Here is a 19080-nt window from a genome sequence, read left to right on the forward strand (position 1 = left end):
TTGTTCCATTCATTCGTTCACAGATAATAAAATAAATAGACTTGCAACATCTTCGAGAGATGTCGACGGTAAATCCATTCTTGATATAAAAAAAAAAACAATATTTCCCTTCTATCTAAAATAGGGACACTTTTATAAACACTTCAATCAATTAAATTAATTGATTGATTGAATTATAATGATGGTATTAATGATATCAATTGAAATAATATTACAAAGGCGAAAGTATGTGAGTGTGTGTGTCTATGCAAACTGCTGAACATAGTTTGATAATTTTTTGCAGTAATAATATAGCTTACTCGTTAGGGTAAATAATTGTTGTGTAGCCCGACGTGTGTAATTCGACATTTACATATCTTGGTGCAGGAAGTAGTTCCTTCAGAAAGCTAATGCGGGTGTGAAATGAAAATCAATATATTTTGCAAAAATAATGTAATAGTTATAATTTTAAATATTCATTATCACTAATAAATAGTTTTATATCACTAGACAGTCGCTGATTTATAATTAGAGTCATTTATTTTAACAGGTAAAGGCACTGATCCTCTTAATACACTATAATAATAATATCTAGGCCTAATAAGCTACAGTCACGTCAGAGGCTCAACGCATTTCTTTTATTCGACATAGGACTTTTCAGAGATATAAAATCACATTATCTTTGATACAAGCCTTTAAATTATTAAGGCACATTTACATAATCGCATGTTTTTTTCAGTGTGTAAATGCATTGTAAGTCGCTATGTCGAAATAAAATGTAACACGAAAATATTGACACAGTCGAAGCATTGTCTCATTGTACACCCAAGTAATGATCATACATAGTGGAGATAAAATACATGCTATCATACAGATAGGTGACACATTTCAACTCTGCGTTAGTATACATTGAGCCTTATAAATTCATATAATTGCATACTATACTATTATGGAATTGAGTTATCTATTTTCAGCAAAAGACATCAATAGAATAGACGTGACTCTCACATGGAATATCGTATTTGATCAAAATAATAAACAATTGTAAAAAACATCCAATACATAAATAATACATAGCTTGATTAAAATGAAGATTTTTCGAGTTCTATCCTTAAAATACAAGATTATTATCATACACATTTCATACAAATTGGAAGTTATATGCTCGAAGTCGAATACAGCGGAATATTCAGTCATAAACAATAAAAACCATCACGTTTTGACATCGAAATACGATACTTATGTTTCTAATAACATAATAAGGCACCAAAGCATGAGCATTCGCCTTTACGTAATTTCGAAAATCAAAGGAATTACAATGCTAAAGTATGTGTACATGCATAACGTCAGCATACTTTTCCATTTGTACTGATTTATTAAAATTATATACAAATATATTCTACAAAAATATTTCAAATACCTAATTCATTACCATCTATTTTGTACATGCAAAATAGAACTTATGTTATTATGCCGTTATATTTATAATTCGACTTAGACACGAAAACTATAGTTGTAACATTGCTATTGCTTTATTTAAATTATTTAAAATTGAAATATACGGAAGCCCAATAAATGTTTGCTTCACTGGAAATATTGGTGTAAATAAATAGATCATACAATCTGACGGAGTTAATACTAAATTAAAAAAGAAAAGTAAATAAACAACGTAAATTTGAGCGTTATTATAGCTAGCCATAAAGCGATTAAATGTGCATAAATTCCTCGTATGTGCAACCAACACCTTACTGAAGATCCACTTATCCTTGTAAATAATTAATAGTTTTTATTTTTTATTTTAGCAGCAGAAGACAAAGAATAAGGCCTAACTAAATAAAAATATGTTAGTAATTTAAATAAATGAGTCGCGCACATGGCCTGGTTTAACATGTATCAATCAACAATAAAGATTTCGTGTGAAACTAACTGTCTTCAGTGGAGCTTTCAATGGCAGTTTTTGTCATGACATCTCATCTAGAAATTCCTCAGTCTCATTATCACTGTCTTTATCTATACCCAAAACAATCCGGACTAGTTTCTTTAGTACCCAACCTAATCTCCAACATATTTACACGTACAATCCCCGAAATACATAAATTCTGATAGGCTTTATATGAACACATTTTGAATTAAATTCTTAAATATCCTTTTTTATCCGATAGTAAGCAAGACCACGTATTTATAATATCTGTATCACTCGACGGCAAAACCAGCCGTTTCGAGCACTGCCTGTTTGAGTTTATCGTGAAGTTTCTCTTTGTTCGGGTAGGGAGGTAAATCGAGACGATTGAAGCAAGTGTGCGCTTTTGGCAGTGAGTCGGGAGACGCGTCGGCTACCAGGTGTAGTGTGAACAGTCGCGGAGCTGCCGCTCCGGTCGATCCCTGTAAAGCTCTGAAGCCAGCCAAGGGCACTCGTCGGGAGCCGGTGACGAACTGTAGCAGCCTGGCTCTCATCTCGGCATCGAATTCTTCTACGATTTCCCAGAACCAGGCCACGATGGGTGCGTCTGGGGTGACGTGCTTGAGGCGGGTGTGGCGGCGCCAGTCGGCGGGGTCGAGGTCGGCGCGGCCGGCCAGCAGCGGCGGCAGGTCGCGGGGCGAGAGTGGACGCAGCAGCTGCGGCGGGATGACGTCGGCGAGCCCGCGCTGCAGCGCCAGCCACTGCCGCTCGGCGCCGCGTGTGAAGCGATGCGCCACGTACAGCCGCACGTACTCGCGCTTGTTGGCGTCCGTCACGGCTTCGTTGGCGCCGCCTGGACGTAGCTCTACGCTGCGGACTGCCCCAAATGAAGAGCATTCTACCGAAAATGTTGTGTCTATCACGCCGGCAATACTGTTTTCCCTGAAATTATATACAAAATAATTTATTCTGATTCCATTTATTTTGCATACAATAAACTTGGCTGACAAATAAGTAAGATATTTATAAAGATACCCGACTATCGATCAAGATTAAGTTCCTTAAATAAAATACCTATTTATCTGGATAAAAGTTCTGCACAGATGATCCAACAATTTTTTACCGTGAACACAACCATCCAAACTCATACGTGATTTAATTTTCAATCATAACATTTTCAATTTACTTACAACATCCAGGACAGTGAGCGATGTAACTCCGGGTCTACGTCACGAATATCGCGCAATGTGATCGGTCTGCCGAGCAATTGCTTATAAAATGGCGCAGTGAAGGCCGCGTCCAGTTGGTGCCCGTGAAACAGAGCCACGCCGAGAATCCGCCCGGCAAAGTGGAAGTATGACAGATGTTCTGGGTTCACCTAAAAAAAAAATAAAAGAGAAAATAAGAAATGAGAAGTCTTGATTTGTGTATTTATTTTAAGTCCAGGGCAATAGCAAAAGTTTATATCTGACAGCGAAATAAAATTGGGTTGTTTGTGTGTACTGTTAGATATTTTTTATTAATTTAATAAGTGTACTCAATATTTACCCCAGAATCGGCATTAATCTGCAGTGCATATCGATCGTCGCCCGCGTTCGCATATTGGAACAACCCATAGTGCGGGTTGAACAATTCTCTGCCTAACAGATGTAGCCACTCCCGCGCCACGCCGCCGTAGTCGAGTCCCTCTTCGCCGCGAAACTTCACCAGCAAACGTTTTCGCAGCTCCTTGCCTCGTAACTTCATTACGAGCCGGTACGATTCTTCTAGTATTTCGTTACGTGATACCTGACGGTTTGTAACAAAATATAAAGAAAGTACATAAGTGGTAAATATCGAAATTATGTGCATCTCCCGAGAAATATTGGTTATATATTATATGTGTCTAGTACCAAATAATTTTCTGTTGAGTGAATATATTTGCACTCTTGAATTTATCAGTTGAATGTATTCTACAAGATCACAAACATATTTATTCAGCCAAATGCATTATCATCTCAACAATTAGATCAATTTGAAAAAATATTTCAACATACATAGCGGAACTATCAAACAGTTCTATAATGTTACTTTTTTATTAAATACATGGATATATATATATATATATATATATATGATATGGCTACAAACTTTTTATCAGGACACACTGTTATGTCATATCGAAGGATACATACCTCTATCCTACAATGTCCAGTCTGCGGTTGCAATGCTTGCAGCTCAGCTCTAAGCACCCTGGCCTTAGCAGCTAAGTCTCGTTTGTATTTCGGCAATGCGTCGGGGTCTAAAGGTTCAGTTGCTGATTGTGCTGGAGTGGCTGCGGCAGGAGTTGGAGGCGCCACTGTCACGGGGTCCGGTTGTGGCTGCAAATTGTATTATAGATTTCAGGATAGTTAGAACGAATTATTAATAGCGAAAAGTGTGATATCACTTGAGCTATGCACTATATATTCCTGGTGTGTTTGTTATCGCTCGTATATTCCTCCATGGCACAAGCGGCTGTCATTTGAACATCTTTGGCAGTCACTACGGGTAGTCAGATGCCAGGTTTAGCAACGGATATCGGGTTGCCCAACTAACTGGGCTGTGGTAGTTAGATAGGCTACATGTAAAACACTGGTTTCCAGTTGCATATGGGTAGACTGGAAGCCAACCCCAACATAGTTGGGAAAAGGGCAGGCAGATGGTATGAGCGGTAACAAACGAGCTATGGCTTTCATATCCCAAAACTCATACACAGAGACCATCACAAAAAGTACTAAATACTCAAAAGGGAACACATAAGTCCAATAGAATTCATATCTCAAATACAGAACACAACTCACAAGTCTAGCCGACAGCGCCAACCTAGGATCAGTGAACTGCGTAGTCCTATTATTGTGGTCCACAAAGTATGGTCTGCCAGATGGCGCATGTCGCATCTCCCAGCCGGGCGGCAGCGGGCCGGCGGCGGCGGCGCAGTGGCGCAGGTGCTGCGGCACGCGCGGGTCGTGCCACGTCGACGCGCCCGTGCCAGAGTTGTAGAAGTATACCTGGCCTTGGGCTGTTGTTCGCATCTCTGGAATGGACAAATAATCTTTTTACACATGTGGTAAAATAAGGAGGGTAAAAACAACAAAGCTATCAAAAGTATGTAGTAAAAACAACAAACATGGATGTAACTTGGTTTCGAGATAAATACTGGAGACAGTTGTTAACATCATCTGCCATTTATTGGTCACTCCTAACAAAACAGTAGACCCTTCTTATAAAGAGAAGGTATGCATTTTCAGAGTGGATAAGATACAAATGTGACGAGAACTTTGAAAATGGTTGAATCAATTTCGATGAAATTCATTCGTCAGAGACATAAAGCATACATATTCAAATTAAAGCATTGGAAAAAAAATGATAACATAAATTGTCTGAGTTTTGAACCATACTCAAGGCCTCTTTACTTGGAAGTTACATTTGCGACAACTAGACCGATGTGCCGGTAACAATGTATCGTTACACATTGTTAGGCAGTCACCAAGCGCGTATGAATTGAATACAAATAAGCGTTGTAATGACCACGTTACATATTACGTCCTTCGTCAGACCATGTAGAGGATTCGATAGGACCGTGTAACAATTATTGTTCAAATATATATGGCCGCTGTTTCATTGAAAAAGCATTAGATTATTGTCAGAAAGATAAGCCGTAGGCCATGAATATATTAAAGACATCTCATGGTCAATACTATAAGTGTAGATTTTACATGATTATGAAAAGAATGTAAAAACAGCTCGCAACTATATGTATGACAGGAACATTGTTATTCTGCTAGGTCATTATTGTCAGTCTCTAACAATAAATAACCTTGTTTTGGATATGAACACTATTCAACACTCATAATGACATAAGCAAATCATATGTTTGTATAATAATAGGTTTTTGCAAGTCTGAATTGCAACTAGTTGGAGACAAAAAATACAACATGTCATTTCCTTAACTTACATTGACCTTAGTAATTGTGAGTCATGGGAAGGTCGGGAAAACCATCCTTACTAATACAACTTTGTATGAATATTTGCTCCTTTTTTACGGAAAGCCTTTACAACAGAATAAAGTATGTTCTTCTTTTTATCCAGTACCGGGAAGTATTTCCCTCGAGATGCAGGTGACACCGCTGACGAAAGCTAGTTATTTATATACTAGACTTTTTTACTTATATACTCCTCTTGTATAACGAAACTTACCGTAACCAGGTGGTAAGTCAGTGGCGGCTATAGGCGTCGAGGGCGTGGTAGGCGTCGTGGGATTAGCGGCCGAGCTCGAGGGCGGAGACGCCGCGGTAGGGATGCGGGATCTTACCGCTGTCTGCGGCTGTGGTTCTGGCCTGAAACATAAAGTATACACAGTCAAGGGTTTGTCTATGCTAAGAGGAAAACTTTATTTGTTTGTAATGGATAAACTCTACTGGCCGAATTTTTAAAATTCTTTCACCATTAGAAAGCTAAATTATCTGCGAGTAACATAGGCTATATTTTATCCCGGTATAAGCGGTAATTCTCACGGGACGCGGGTGATACCGCGGGTAAACGGCGGGTATTTCATATAGTTCTTATGAAACATCAATATCTAGGTCCCCCCCCGGTTTCAAAGAGAAGAACTGGCATCAAAACTCCATAGATGAAACTCTTCAAAACAGTGTTAACTTTATTAAAGTGTTTCGTGTGTATTTCTAAAAGTGTTTACTTTATTACTCTGTCACATTGAATAGAAGTAACATCGCACTACATAGAATTTCAGCGACTATGTTGACGTGCATCATAATATCATCATAGGTATGTATGAATGCTTGTTTATTATGCTTTCAACTAAACATCGAACACTACCAGCATGTGTGCATTGTATGCTGCTACATGAATTTTTTTCTGGGTTCGAAAACAATACTACAAACTTTATGAATTATGAATGATTACAAAGTAAGTAAAAGTTCTAAATTCCAATATCCCTATCATCTCGTCTTTTACTAAGTTCATAACATCTGTACCACAATATTCAATCAAAGAACAATATCCAGAATACAAACCTTAGAGAAATGGAAGTCGCATGATTGACATCTGTATCGGAAGCCGGTGACACTGGTGAGGATGGTGAAGCCGGTGACGCGGGCGTGGAAGGGGTGGCGGCCGGGGTCGGGGAGGAGGGAGGGGAGGAAGCCGCCGGCGAGACAGGCGCCGAACCCTCGCATGTCGGCCGTTCCCATTGAGTGCGCCGGGACGCGTGGTTCACGTAGTACGGTCTTTAAATGTACGATGAAATAACAAATGAGTCAGAACAGAAAGATGAGCATTCCGAATTTTATAAATTAACATAGAAATATGGTATGGCTTTGCAAACTATTTCCTTGTATTTAATTCTTACATTATGACTGGCAAAACATTACATTTTTATGAATATTTTAAAGAAGTGCTTGTTTGTTACACTTTCACATTAAAACTTGGAATACAACAGTAAGGAGTTCCATTAAAATAAAAAATAATAATAACCTGCCACTAGACGTAAATCGCTCCTCCCAGTGCTGTGGCAGTGGATTCCTCGTTCCATTCTGTGGCGGCGGCTGGTCACGTGGGTCCCTGGGTGTGCGAACATCGCCGGCGGGGCCCACAACCGCTAGCGGGGACCCTTCCCCGGCCGCTGTCGCCGGCTCACCTCTCGCCGCGTCTCGGGACACTAGTGACACTATCACTTGGCCCCGAACGCCGCAAGTCTCGCCCGAACCCTCTTCGCATAACTCCAGACATTGGTCTGTTAAGGCCAACCATTTAAACAGTGATAAAGATAATAGTCACATTTAAGATGCTATAACATTGTAATGTACCAGTGCCAAGTACATACAATAATAAAGTCTTCTTTTAAAAAGATTCTAAGAGGTCATTTTAAATGTGAAGGTTAACCATTCTGTAATTTAATTTTGCATGTAATGCATGCAACGGAAATTACCTAAAATCATATGGTAGTGGAAATTGACTTTGTAGTAACAAGCTTTTTATCGCTGCCTATTAAACAGGTCAAACTATTGTGTTGCATTGGTTGAACAAAAATTAAATTCTGGGTAATACAAACACACAGTAAAATCAAAATTGGTTAATAAAGATATGAACATGATAGGATAGTACACACAAATTACATAATTGTTTTGACTTACATCCTGTATCCTTCAACTTGTGTACTGTAGACGGTTGTATTCTTACACATCCCAGAAATCCTGAACCCTGTCTTTTGTGGACTTTGCGTTGATTCCATACACTGTAAGAAGACATTATGCTATTATACCTTATTTGGGTTCATGAAGGTAACCAATATAATAGACTAGTTTCTGTCCTGTGGAAAGTTCTTTTAATACCCAGAAAGTGAAAAGTGAGTAAAATGTGCTCTTATACCCAGTTTCTTTTTTATCATAAAAAGCTATCTATTTATCTTCTGGCCAACAACAGTATAAGAATGCAATCTTACAAGTTGATTTAAGATTATCATTTCTTAGGATTAATTACTGTTACTTGTAATTATAGAGCTCAACATTTTATTACAAACAAAATATGTACTTCCTTATTTAGTTTAATGATCCTACAGTAGTGAAAGTACAAGCTTAGTATGAAAATAATTATCATGCTTGTCATCAGTTCCTGCTTTCATGTAAATTGATAATCACATTGCAGTCTTATGATACTTTCACTTCAGTTTCAGTACATGATGTGCAATGTTACAAGTTGATAAGAATCATGTGAGATAAGCAATGAAACTCTACATATAGGTCAACTCACTACACAGATATTATTTGAACAGATACACTTAGCTACTAAGAATAACATGTTACAATATTAGTCACAAGACTAACGCTATATTTGTGTTACATTAAAACTGCCTACTTCATGTAATAATGTAACGTTGTTTGTCAAGACAAATAATAATACCACAGGCCATCATACTCAATAAAGGAATGTGTGTCATTCAATTCTGAGTAAGATACTAAATACTAAAACATTTCGTTTCTAATTAAGGACAACATGAAGCTCTTAATTGCTTGAGGACTCATCAACACATTCATAAACATGTTAAATGCTAACTATAGCGTACCTTATTGTAATGCCGTCTCCTTTGGTTAGGTATAGATCATAGTGTGTATTCCATTTTGGGTCGAGGGTTGCTTTCACAGTATTGGTGGAATACACCTGTCCACTGCCATCAACTGAGATTTTTGCAAAGGGGTCTGGCAAACCTAAAATTAATAAGTAATGATTAATACTGTATTAAGGCTGGGTTATTAAATGCACGCTTATAGTTGGATTTAATTGAATTTTCAATGTAATCCCTCTAAACTTATTATTTTCATATAAATTCATAGCAGGTCGTGTGGTGCTCACCTTGAAAACATACTCAATTGAATTTTAATTATTTTACACTAGTACATAAGCTAAACAGTACTTACGGAAAAGATCCCTCCTGACCAAATTCCTGGCACATAGAACTAAAAACAAATTAATAAGTGAGTTAATTACAAAGAATGCATTACATACTCGTAGCAAAATATTCACACCAAGTAGCGGAAATGGTTGGATAACCAGATACTAACTAGTCAGGCGTATTTTTTGTGCTCCGTATTTGCGGTTTGAAACGGGAGTGGACATCTTTTATAACTATGGAATAAACATCTGGATAAAATAAATTTCAAAATGATTTCATACGATTTTCACATAAACTTTCGACCACCATTTTTATTTCGTTGAATGAATGAACTAAATTATTATGGTCCTAATTTTTTCGCAGACTTAATTTTATTAACGGTTTGATACAATGTCTTTTCAGCTAGGGTAGCACATGAACGATTGTTTTTCCTTTTCATTTTAATCTGTGGCTTGATTTTATGGAAGGTAGAGATAAGGAATCATCTTAATTAATCAGGGACTAAAAAAAATATTATAAAACCCTTTTCGAAAAAAAGCTGTTAATAAGTAGGGATAGTCTCCATACTACTTTATTCAATTGATGATCAAAATATTCTTTACTTTACCCTCAATTATATTATAACCGAACACCTAAACCTAGGAAAAGCAACAACAACAACAAAATATAGGTCACTTTCTTAAATCAAGACTGTGGCTGACTTCACACTTTATGAAACCTAATGAAACTTCTTTGAGAGTCGATTTACATTTCATTATAAAGCCACAAAACTCCAACAAATTCAATGTATGATAATAAGGATATTGGTAATTTTATTGGGAGAAACGGATCGCATTTAATTAGATTTCTCTTGTTTTTTTAAGACTTGCTTGACATGTCGATATTTATTTGTGGCGTATAAATTAAGCCGGTAGGTTGACCTACTAGGCTAAACGCAGATAAGCAATTTGTAAAGTTACTTTCAAAGCAATCATTAAGCTCCAAAAGAAATGAAAGGAAAATATTTACAAATCTTCTGATATAGGTAATAGCATTTACCACACATAGTACCTAAGTGCGTGGATGCATATACAAACATATACCTACCTACCTAATACATGCATCTCTGTTTCTACTGTAGATGCCCCTATTTCTTTAAATTTACTATTTAACGAAAGCGTTCTTAACCATATAGCATGTAATTGATTGAATCCAAAATAAACCGACTTCCAAATTAGACGAGTTTCTCAACTATCCGCTACTATTTTTTTCTGTTACCTACCCATCAAACTTGACACATACTATTTTTTAACGTTTTTACAAATACACTTTTTTTGTAAACCATAAGAAGAAATAAAGTTTCTTAAGTCGTAAATAACTATTGATATAGTATGATTTACTGGAAACAATCTAACTTTTACAGTGTCTTCCAAAACATTCATTTGAAACTTATTTGTTTGATGTGAGTGAATTCTAAGTGAAGGTGTATGTATGCCTAGTATTTCTCCAGTATACTTTGTTTACACTTACATCTATATCTGAAAAATATCTATACTATAGCATATCTGTACTATAGCAGTATGTATTGGGTTCACCTACCCTCAGTTAATTACAATTATATCTACCTAAATAGATTCTGTTTGCAAGTTTCGAGAAAGTCAGTGTAAATTAATTATTTCAGTATTGCATTATTTTGCAGCAGGTACCTTATTTGCAGTTTTCTGTTTAGGTTCATTGTACCTACCTATAGATAAAATTTCATAATCATTAAAAGTCAATGCTCGTATCTTATTGTGTAGGAATCATGATATTGCCTGACCATAAGTGATAATAATCTAATTTTATATTATAATAACATGCAATAAATATAGCTAAGACAGCTATGCATGCATATCTATATTTATAGGTATAATAAAATTAAACATACAGCTAAAGTAAATACGCCTTGTGTATATTAAATTGATAATGTACGACTGTGTACTTGATAATGCTGCGTGTATGCGTAAGCGCTTACTGTCCTACTTTGTATATTCAGTGTCTACAAGGCACACACGCTGAGCGCACGTTGTCTTGGAGAAAGATCGGTAGCTGAAATGGAGCCGATTATAATCGTTCACGGAGGAGCTGGAGATATTCCTCAAAGCCGAGTGAAAGGGAAGTTGGACGGCATGAAAGTTGCCGTCACAGCAGGCCACGAGTGTCTGATGAAGGGAGGCAGTGCACTGGACGCAGTCGAAGCAGCCGTTATGACAATGGAGGAAGATGAAAACTTTAATGCTGGTAAATATCTGAACATTATGTGTTAATTAAAAATTGGATGCCTAAGCCTTAATATGGAAATTGTTTTTGTTCAGGTTACGGATCAGTTTTAACTTTACGAGGTGAAGTAGAAATGGAAGCAAGTATAATGCGTGGTTCAGACCTGAATACGGGTGGAGTTACCCTAGTCAAAGAGTTTCTTCATCCTATCAGTATTGCCCATAAAGTCCTCACGGATTCGCCACATTCCCTTTTGGGTGGGGAGGGTGCTAAAATATTCGCTTTAGAGAAGGTGGGTAGAAGAATTTTATTTTGCTTCGAATGGTGGCTACATCTGAGATATTCCTCATATTATTTTTCTCTACTACAGGGTTTTAAAACAATTCCATCCGAGTCTTTGATAAGCGAACATGCGAAAAAAGCGCTTCAGCACTTTTTGGAACATGGAGAGTTTGGGAGGACGGAAATTGGACCTAAAGATGAAGTAAGAAGAACATACCTACTAGTATTTTACTTCGAAAACGTAAACTTTTAATAATTTGTATATAATTATATATAGTGGTTCAAACCTATGATTCTAGGGTGGAGTGGGCACAGTTGGTGCTGTAGCAATAGACCGCAATGGGCACATAGCAGCTGCCACTAGTACTGGTGGTATGAGTGGCAAGGCTGTTGGCAGAATCGGGGATACGCCACAAATTGGCAGCGGTACTTACGCCGATGACCACATAGGCGCAGTTTCCACAACAGGTACTTTTCATATTGAATTTTTATGTAGAAATAAGCAATAGACTGTAGTACTTCGTTTAATAATATAATAACTTATTTATTTTACAGGACATGGGGAGTCTATACTGAGATATTGTTTGGCTCACAGCATAATCAAGCTAATGGAAAGTGGCAAAGATGCACAAACTGCTACAACTATTGCAGTGAATGGTGCGTTACCTAGTTTATTTATTACTTACTTAACTAATTAACATTATCTTATCATGATGTGAATCTGAAGTGTTCATTTGAGCATCTATATATTTGAATGTAGAGCAAATTAATTTTTGCATTGAACAAGTACTTGCAGGCATCATCTTTTTCAGAGTACCTGTGCAAGGTTTTTTAGACGCGAAGCTTAGATCCTCTAAGCAAAGCCTTTTTGGATATTGAGTACCTAATATAAGAAAGTCAGCATGTTTTTATTATTCTAGGTATGACTGCTCGTTTAAAGAATACTGCGGGAGCGATTACGTTATCGAAGAATGGTGATGTGGGCATACACTTTAGCTCAAAAAGAATGTCGTGGGCATATGTCAAAGACGGCCACATATTTTACGGCATTAATCCCGACGAGGTTCTCAAGGAGGAATATAATCCTGGAAATAACTGCTAGTCAGCCATAATTACCTGCCTATTGTTACTAAACAAGTAAAAAATGTAACTGTTAGTTAAAATGTCATGTAGCAATGCCGCTTTATTAACAAGCGGTAGAGACAACGTTACTAACAAAAGTGTTAACAAATATAATGTTAACATTACCTATTTATATATATACTTTCAGAATATTTTTTTTATATACGGCTTACAGTCCGTAATAAATGATGCATTTGAAAGTGTTTATTTATTTACTACTAATATATGAAATTAGTTTACGCCAAGCATAGGGCGGTGCATATTATATAAGTATTATGATTAATTCATCAAATATGTAAATAAATGTAATCTGAAATCTTAATAAAACAATAAGCCAAAAGGGGGAGGTTCCCTACTGTACGAAGTTCCTCGGAGAGCTATTCGGGTATGATGGATCCGAAATAATGAGGAAGGAAACCAAAAAAAGTCAAGTGTTTTATCGGAAAGTATTTACTTTACTGAAGATACTATGAAACTGCTTTAGCTATCTATAGATTTCCATGATTTGGAACGCGCTTGGATGAAAATGTAGAAGTGACAGTGACACATGACACTTGATTACAATGTGACAATTTACTTCTACTGATGAAATCTTGAATTTATTGTGATTTTTAATTTTCATTTTGGTGTCGTTTCTTTCCGATATTCTATATCGTTGAATGGTTTTTAGGCTTGTAAATAGAAACCGAATATGTTGTTTCCCAGTAATATGCCTCTAAGGTTTAAGTCTTTGGAGTTTAATTGTTTCAACTGGATATACAGCGCAGCACCATGTTTTCCTGTGAATGCTAGTAAAGTTAATATTATAAATGATCCCAAACACTTTTATGATACTCTATGCGAGAGATTTCAAAAAGCTAACCAGAGGATATCGGTTGCAAGTCTATATTTAGGAACTGGGCACATGGAGAAGAAGTTACTAGAAATTACCAAAAGGAATTTGAATGACAACAAATGTTTAAATTTTAAAGTTCTATTAGATTATCAGCGGGGTACACGTGGTGAGGTAAACTCAGTAACTCTGTTGCGAGATTTTGTAAACGATGCACCTAAGCAGTGTTCAGTCAGTTTGTACCAGACACCCAGACTACATGGTTCATGGTCTAAAGCTCTACCGTCACGGTATAACGAGCTCGTGGGCCTGCAGCACATGAAGCTGTACATAGCTGATGACTCTGTGATGCTGAGTGGAGCTAATTATTCCAATGACTACTTCCAACAGAGGCAGGATCGATATATAGAAATACAGGATGCAGAATTGGCAAATTTTTATAGTGAACTCATAGGTATGATGGCTGTAAGTTATTAGTATCTGTTTTTATTTGATGTTTTTTTTGTTTTTAATGAAAGCCAATTTAGTCAGTTAATGGTTCCAGTGCATTTTTTGTTTTTTAAATGCCTAAAATCCACACAGTACTTGATATTTTCATTCTAGATGAAGTGAGCAACTTTAGTAAGCACTGTACAAAGAATGGAATCATAGAAAGGAGGTACTCCTCAAGGGAAATATTCAATAAAGAAATGAAGACAAAGATTGATGCTTTTATGGCACGATGGCAGGAACGGCAGTTATCTAAATTATCCGCATCGGGAGATAGTGATGGTAAGTTTAAACAAAAACCATGTTGTAATATTTTAACTGTGATTTAATTATATGACAAACTTTTATGACCTTATTCTTAATTCTTTCTGTTGGCTATGAGGACCATACTTGGTCATAGACATAGTAAAAGCTCTTTTGCTTCAAATTAATCACTCTACATCGCTATATAAAGATACCAAGTTAATCATAAACCTGTTTATTTCCAGCTAAAGATACTTGGATATTCCCTCTGATACAAATGGGTGAGTTTGGCATCACTCAAGATGAGCAGGTCACAACAAATATTCTGGCTTCAGTACCTGAAGGTTCCATAATCCGACTAGCCACTGGGTACTTTAATCTTACTGACGAGTATGCTAAGACTTTGTTGAAAGACTGCAAGGCAAATATCAGCTTACTGATGGCACATCCCAATGTAAGTTGTAGTTTTTTATTTATAGCTCAGCACAAAAGATGATCATTTTATACTACTTTACTTAATCAGCATCAAGGTCTTATTATTATTACAATTATATTTTCAGGCAAATGGATTCTTGGGGGCATCAGGACCTGCTGGGGGAATTCCGCATGCTTATTCTTTAATTGCAAGAAAGTGAGTAAACTCTTGTTAATTTTAGTAATTTTTGAAATCAAAATATCTGCTTTGTCTTTCTTCTTCTCGTCCAGTACTTCTATATTACATGATGACTACTCAATAATTACAATTTGATTGCAGGTTCTGGCAAAGGGTAGTAAACTACAGGCAGATAAACAGAGTTGAAATGTTAGAGTATGAGCGGCCCGGGTGGACATTTCATGCTAAAGGATTATGGTAAGCATATCTAGGAATAATCTTATGCAGTTCTAACATGCTCCTTCAAATTGCTTAAACAGTAGCAATATTCTGTAATTAAAGTAGTCACTAAATATTAATTGCGCAATTTAATTGATCGTCCAAGGAGCGCCTTATGTTACATCAGTACAAGATATTATATACTTTTGATTTAATTTGCAGGTATTATCCCCCTGGCTGTGGAGTGCCGTGGGCCACAATAGTCGGTTCAGCGAACTTAGGCGAACGGTCGGTTCGTCGAGACCTCGAAGCACAGGCTGCTATCTTCACTGTGTCACCAGAGTTACAGGTAAGATAAGATTTAATCTTGCTAAAAGCAGTAGAGTTCCTGAATGTTAGTATTGTTGTAATGATGTCCCATTACATTTTACACACAATTCTTACAGTTTTAAAAGATCTTTAAAGGGTGGGTGTTTCGTTTCGGGGCTGTCTTTTATAAATTTTGACGTTCAAAAAGTGCTGTATTGCATCTAAGTTTGAATAAATGATTTTGATAATTTCTTTTCTAGCTCAAACTACATCAAGAGTCGGAACAGTTACATCAGTATGCTTCAGAGTGCAGCGGTGAGTTACAGAACAGAGAGACGCCATTATGGGTTCGAGCCACGGTTGGTCTATTTAGAACGTATTTTTAAATTAAAGCTATCATAAAGCCATGGAGTCTGTTGAGCATTGTGATTGTGAATAAACCGTGGAGTTTCGTACTTACAATAAATACGAGATGCTTTCTAAAAATAGAGCGAAATATATTACCATCGTAAACATTTTTTTATTACATAATAATATGATGTTGCTAGTGACTACATACAGGTTGTGCCTACCCTCTAAAAAAAGGCGAGGGTCCATGTATTTATTTTTGTTATTTAAGTTATTGACTATAAGGTAATAACTTTTTTGTTAAAACTTTATTTATAGTAATTTTTATTTAACAATACAAGTAATACAACGAACATTATGGAGTTCTAAAATTTTGAATAATATCAAATTTTTTGTAAGCTCGATAACAGTAAATAGGCTTCATTGTTTTTAACTAAGGTCATCACAATTTTATGCTTGTGAGCTATTGATTTTAATAGTATTGTTATTTATTATTCAAAGACGAATTTATTTTTGCAAATAATTATAAAAGACAATGCATAGGCAATAGTAACTTTACCATTAAATTGTTAAAAATTATAATTTTTATTGCATTTTGAGAGCATAATGCAATATGTATGCAAGGAATAATTAATGCAGTATTAGAATAGTAGTAGTGGGCTGTTATTATATGATAATGACTCGGAAGATGATGCAACATTGTTAATTTTGAACAAATATCAACCAAAGCGTTTTTATGTAATTAGTCAATATTTTTAGTGGAAAACTAACTTGTTACATGTTGCTGAAAGATATAATGAAGTTTTTTAAATCAATTTCGTGTTTTATTATTGAAAGGGTAGACTAAATAAAACGAGGAAAGTTTTAATAATTCTCAATTATATTCACTCTTATTTTCATTTATATAATCACATAATCATAATTATTCTGATTCACACTTAAAATAATTTTAAAATAAATTAAACAAGAAAATATTCTGCAATAATTAATACAAAACTCAGTCGTTTCCTGACATTATTTGATTAGAATTAAAGTATACGATTAAATTTACAATAATAGGAATCAGGCACATTATTAATAATAAAACTATTCACTAGTGAGTAGCAAGACAACTTGTTAATCGTTGGATCATACCTAGGAAACAGGACGAATGCGAGAGACGAATGGAAATGGACGAAATCACAATAAACTATATTATTTGTTATAATAATATATCAGCAAATAATTGATCCAATAAAATAAAAAAACTCACTTTTGAGCATATAATCAATTCTGATTAAAATAATCATTGCAATTGAGCAATTTACACAAATACTTAAATAACAATCATTATTTACGTTGAAATCAGTTACTGAGGCATACTTATAGTATTTGTTTAACAGTGAGCAATTTAATTAAAAATCTATATGTATTCATATTCAATCAAATTTGAAACATGGAGAGAGTAAGGAAACTTCCACTACTCGAGCATGGATGCCGTTTATCCTAATCTTTGGTGTGCTGGGCATAACTACGCTGACTGGCTTTACTAAACCTAGTGCAGTTTATTAAGAAGCGATTACTGGTTTAGTGAATAAATTAGGTAACACTGCGTTTAGTAAAGTCGGCCAGTCCACACGGGAACATTGAACTGTTGTGTCGCGGTAACGCCTTCAATCTATACACTACCGACGCTGATAGTAGGTACAAAAATAGTTCACCTATTTAATATAATTAAGACTACTTAACAATTAAGTATCGCGAGGAGGCAATTAGTAACGAAATTACGAAAATGGACAAAATAATCTCAAGGAATATAAGAAATGACTCGGTAGGCACGATACAAAATGTATGGACACTGACATCAGGGGGCCTCCTCGAATATAATACTACTTATAGCAAATCACACTAAGGTAAATTGACTAGGCGTGTTGTGAGTGGATCGCACTGTCCGCGAACATAAGCTTAGGCTCGGTCGGCCAAACGATGCTCCTGTAGCTCGTCAAATAACTTTGCCACTTTGAGGTTGGCTACTACTGCGCAACGTTCAAATCCAACGAAGGAAACAGTACTGAAAAAAAAAACTATGCACAAGGAATCAAATGGCTGACTTCAAAGAGGCAAAGTTCTTGACATCGAGCTATAATGCTGGGGCTTCATTAGCGGGCGAAGATTCATCATGCGTTGCACAAAGACTCTTAGGTAACTATTGCAGCCGCAGCATAGGAGTAGTTGGTGGCATTAGTGTTGTGTAGTGGGGCGTCAGAAGGCATCGGGCGGCGGGTCGGGCGGCAGGTAGTGCAGCTCGTCGACGGGCGCGCTGCACACGTTGTACAGCACCGCGAACAGCGTGCAGGCGGCGTACGCGCCCAGCGCCGCCCACCACAGCAGCCGCTCCCACAGCCGCTGCTGCGCGTGCTTCAGCACCAGCAGCCCGATCGTGAGTCCCGCCAGCGCGCCCGCCACGTGCGCCGCGTACGATACCGGCGGCGCCTCCTAAACAACAAACAATACTTATTACTACATTGCATTTGCTGACTTAGGTATCGTCTTTTTTACAAATAACTTGCTTGGTTTCCACAAAGTCCTGAAGGACTTCGCGTACCCGGATAAAAAGTAACCTATGACATTCCCCTGGGTTCCATAAATCGGTACAACAAACCAACTCATATTCGCATATATAATTTGGATAAATAACGAAACTTACCTTAGTATACCTAGCGTGTACTGCAAAGCCCACATCGCAGGACGCGACTGCGAGCGCGGCAACCAGCCTCACGGCGCCATATCGCATGGTGTGGAAGTTGAGCAGCGCATTCGCGAGGTGCGCGGCGAGGAGAGCGTAGACCCCGCCCGACGCTCCCGCGAGACACACGTCGGGGTCCAGCACCGACGCCGCCAGCGAACCGCCCAGCACACCTGCTAGGTACACTGCCGCGCACCGCACGGCTCCGTGCACCATCTCTAGTGGGAGACCCACCTGCAATATTATTATGACGATTAGTTGCTGTAAGAGTGGCTAACTATCATCGAACGTTGTAGAAAAGATAGACAGATGATGAAGATTATTTACTGCTGTGTTAAGCCACGTTTATGAGTTTTGGCGAGCGGTAAGACAA

General features: G+C 37.1%; 4 protein-coding genes across 6 annotated transcripts in view; 2 read left to right on the top strand and 2 right to left on the bottom strand.

Moving 5' to 3' along the window:
• Positions 1-415: 415 nt before the first annotated feature.
• On the bottom strand, positions 416-9634 carry LOC110375412 (E3 ubiquitin-protein ligase SMURF2). The gene is made up of 12 exons (XM_049843562.2): positions 9478-9634; positions 9334-9372; positions 8982-9123; positions 8053-8153; positions 7394-7652; positions 6934-7146; positions 6098-6237; positions 4702-4934; positions 4054-4239; positions 3428-3667; positions 3070-3257; positions 416-2821 (listed from the first exon to the last, which is right to left on the bottom strand). The coding sequence occupies exons 1-12, from the start codon at positions 9530-9532 to the stop codon at positions 2173-2175; spliced, it is 2445 nt and encodes an 814-aa protein (XP_049699519.2). The 5' UTR covers positions 9533-9634; the 3' UTR covers positions 416-2172.
• A 478-nt stretch (positions 9635-10112) lies between these two features.
• LOC110375785 (probable isoaspartyl peptidase/L-asparaginase GA20639) lies at positions 10113-13150 on the top strand. 2 transcript variants are annotated; one of them, XM_049843505.2, is made up of 7 exons: positions 10113-10218; positions 11323-11567; positions 11642-11838; positions 11917-12030; positions 12128-12296; positions 12384-12485; positions 12749-13150. In XM_049843505.2, exons 2-7 carry the CDS (start codon positions 11381-11383, stop codon positions 12928-12930), a joined length of 951 nt encoding a protein of 316 aa, XP_049699462.2. In that variant the 5' UTR covers positions 10113-10218; positions 11323-11380; the 3' UTR covers positions 12931-13150. The 2 variants fall into 2 exon arrangements, with proteins under 2 accessions (XP_049699462.2, XP_049699461.2); XM_049843504.2 differs by lacking the exon at positions 10113-10218 and adding an exon at positions 10664-10749.
• A 336-nt stretch (positions 13151-13486) lies between these two features.
• LOC110376728 (CDP-diacylglycerol--glycerol-3-phosphate 3-phosphatidyltransferase, mitochondrial) lies at positions 13487-16130 on the top strand. The gene is made up of 7 exons (XM_021335307.3): positions 13487-14236; positions 14386-14553; positions 14760-14968; positions 15075-15145; positions 15269-15364; positions 15548-15674; positions 15895-16130. The coding sequence occupies exons 1-7, from the start codon at positions 13642-13644 to the stop codon at positions 16018-16020; spliced, it is 1392 nt and encodes a 463-aa protein (XP_021190982.3). The 5' UTR covers positions 13487-13641; the 3' UTR covers positions 16021-16130.
• Positions 16131-16844: 714 nt separating this feature from the next.
• The window catches only part of LOC110376738 (rhomboid-related protein 3), an 80788-nt gene continuing 78552 nt past the window's right edge, over positions 16845-19080 (bottom strand). For both annotated transcript variants that reach the window (XM_021335319.3, XM_021335327.3), the window contains 2 exons: positions 18669-18941; positions 16845-18457 (listed from right to left, as the gene is read on the bottom strand). In XM_021335319.3, coding sequence (XP_021190994.2) covers positions 18224-18457; positions 18669-18941 — 507 coding nt within the window. In that variant the 3' untranslated portion in view covers positions 16845-18223. The remainder of the gene's footprint in view (positions 18458-18668; positions 18942-19080) is intronic.

The sequence above is a fragment of the Helicoverpa armigera genome, chromosome 2 (genome assembly GCF_030705265.1).
Source record: "Helicoverpa armigera isolate CAAS_96S chromosome 2, ASM3070526v1, whole genome shotgun sequence".
NCBI lineage: Eukaryota > Metazoa > Arthropoda > Insecta > Lepidoptera > Noctuidae > Helicoverpa > Helicoverpa armigera.

Excerpts from the sequence above, each read along its gene's own strand:
- LOC110376728 (XM_021335307.3), top strand. The coding sequence starts at position 13,642 with ATGTTGTTTCCCAGTAATATGCCTCTAAGGTTTAAGTCTTTGGAGTTT. Across the intron at positions 14,969-15,074 it reads TACTGATGGCACATCCCAAT|GCAAATGGATTCTTGGGGGC; the intron begins GTAAGTTGTAGT and ends TTATATTTTCAG. Across the intron at positions 15,365-15,547 it reads TTTCATGCTAAAGGATTATG|GTATTATCCCCCTGGCTGTG; the intron begins GTAAGCATATCT and ends TTTAATTTGCAG.
- LOC110375412 (XM_049843562.2), bottom strand. The coding sequence starts at position 9,532 with ATGTCCACTCCCGTTTCAAACCGCAAATACGGAGCACAAAAAATACGC. Across the intron at positions 7,147-7,393 it reads CGATTTACGTCTAGTGGCAG|ACCGTACTACGTGAACCACG; the intron begins GTTATTATTATT and ends GTACATTTAAAG. Across the intron at positions 4,240-4,701 it reads TGGCGCTGTCGGCTAGACTT|CCACAACCGGACCCCGTGAC; the intron begins GTGAGTTGTGTT and ends TACAATTTGCAG.
- LOC110375785 (XM_049843504.2), top strand. The coding sequence starts at position 10,679 with ATGATTTACTGGAAACAATCTAACTTTTACAGTGTCTTCCAAAACATT. Across the intron at positions 11,839-11,916 it reads AAATATTCGCTTTAGAGAAG|GGTTTTAAAACAATTCCATC; the intron begins GTGGGTAGAAGA and ends TCTCTACTACAG. Across the intron at positions 12,297-12,383 it reads AGGCGCAGTTTCCACAACAG|GACATGGGGAGTCTATACTG; the intron begins GTACTTTTCATA and ends TTTATTTTACAG.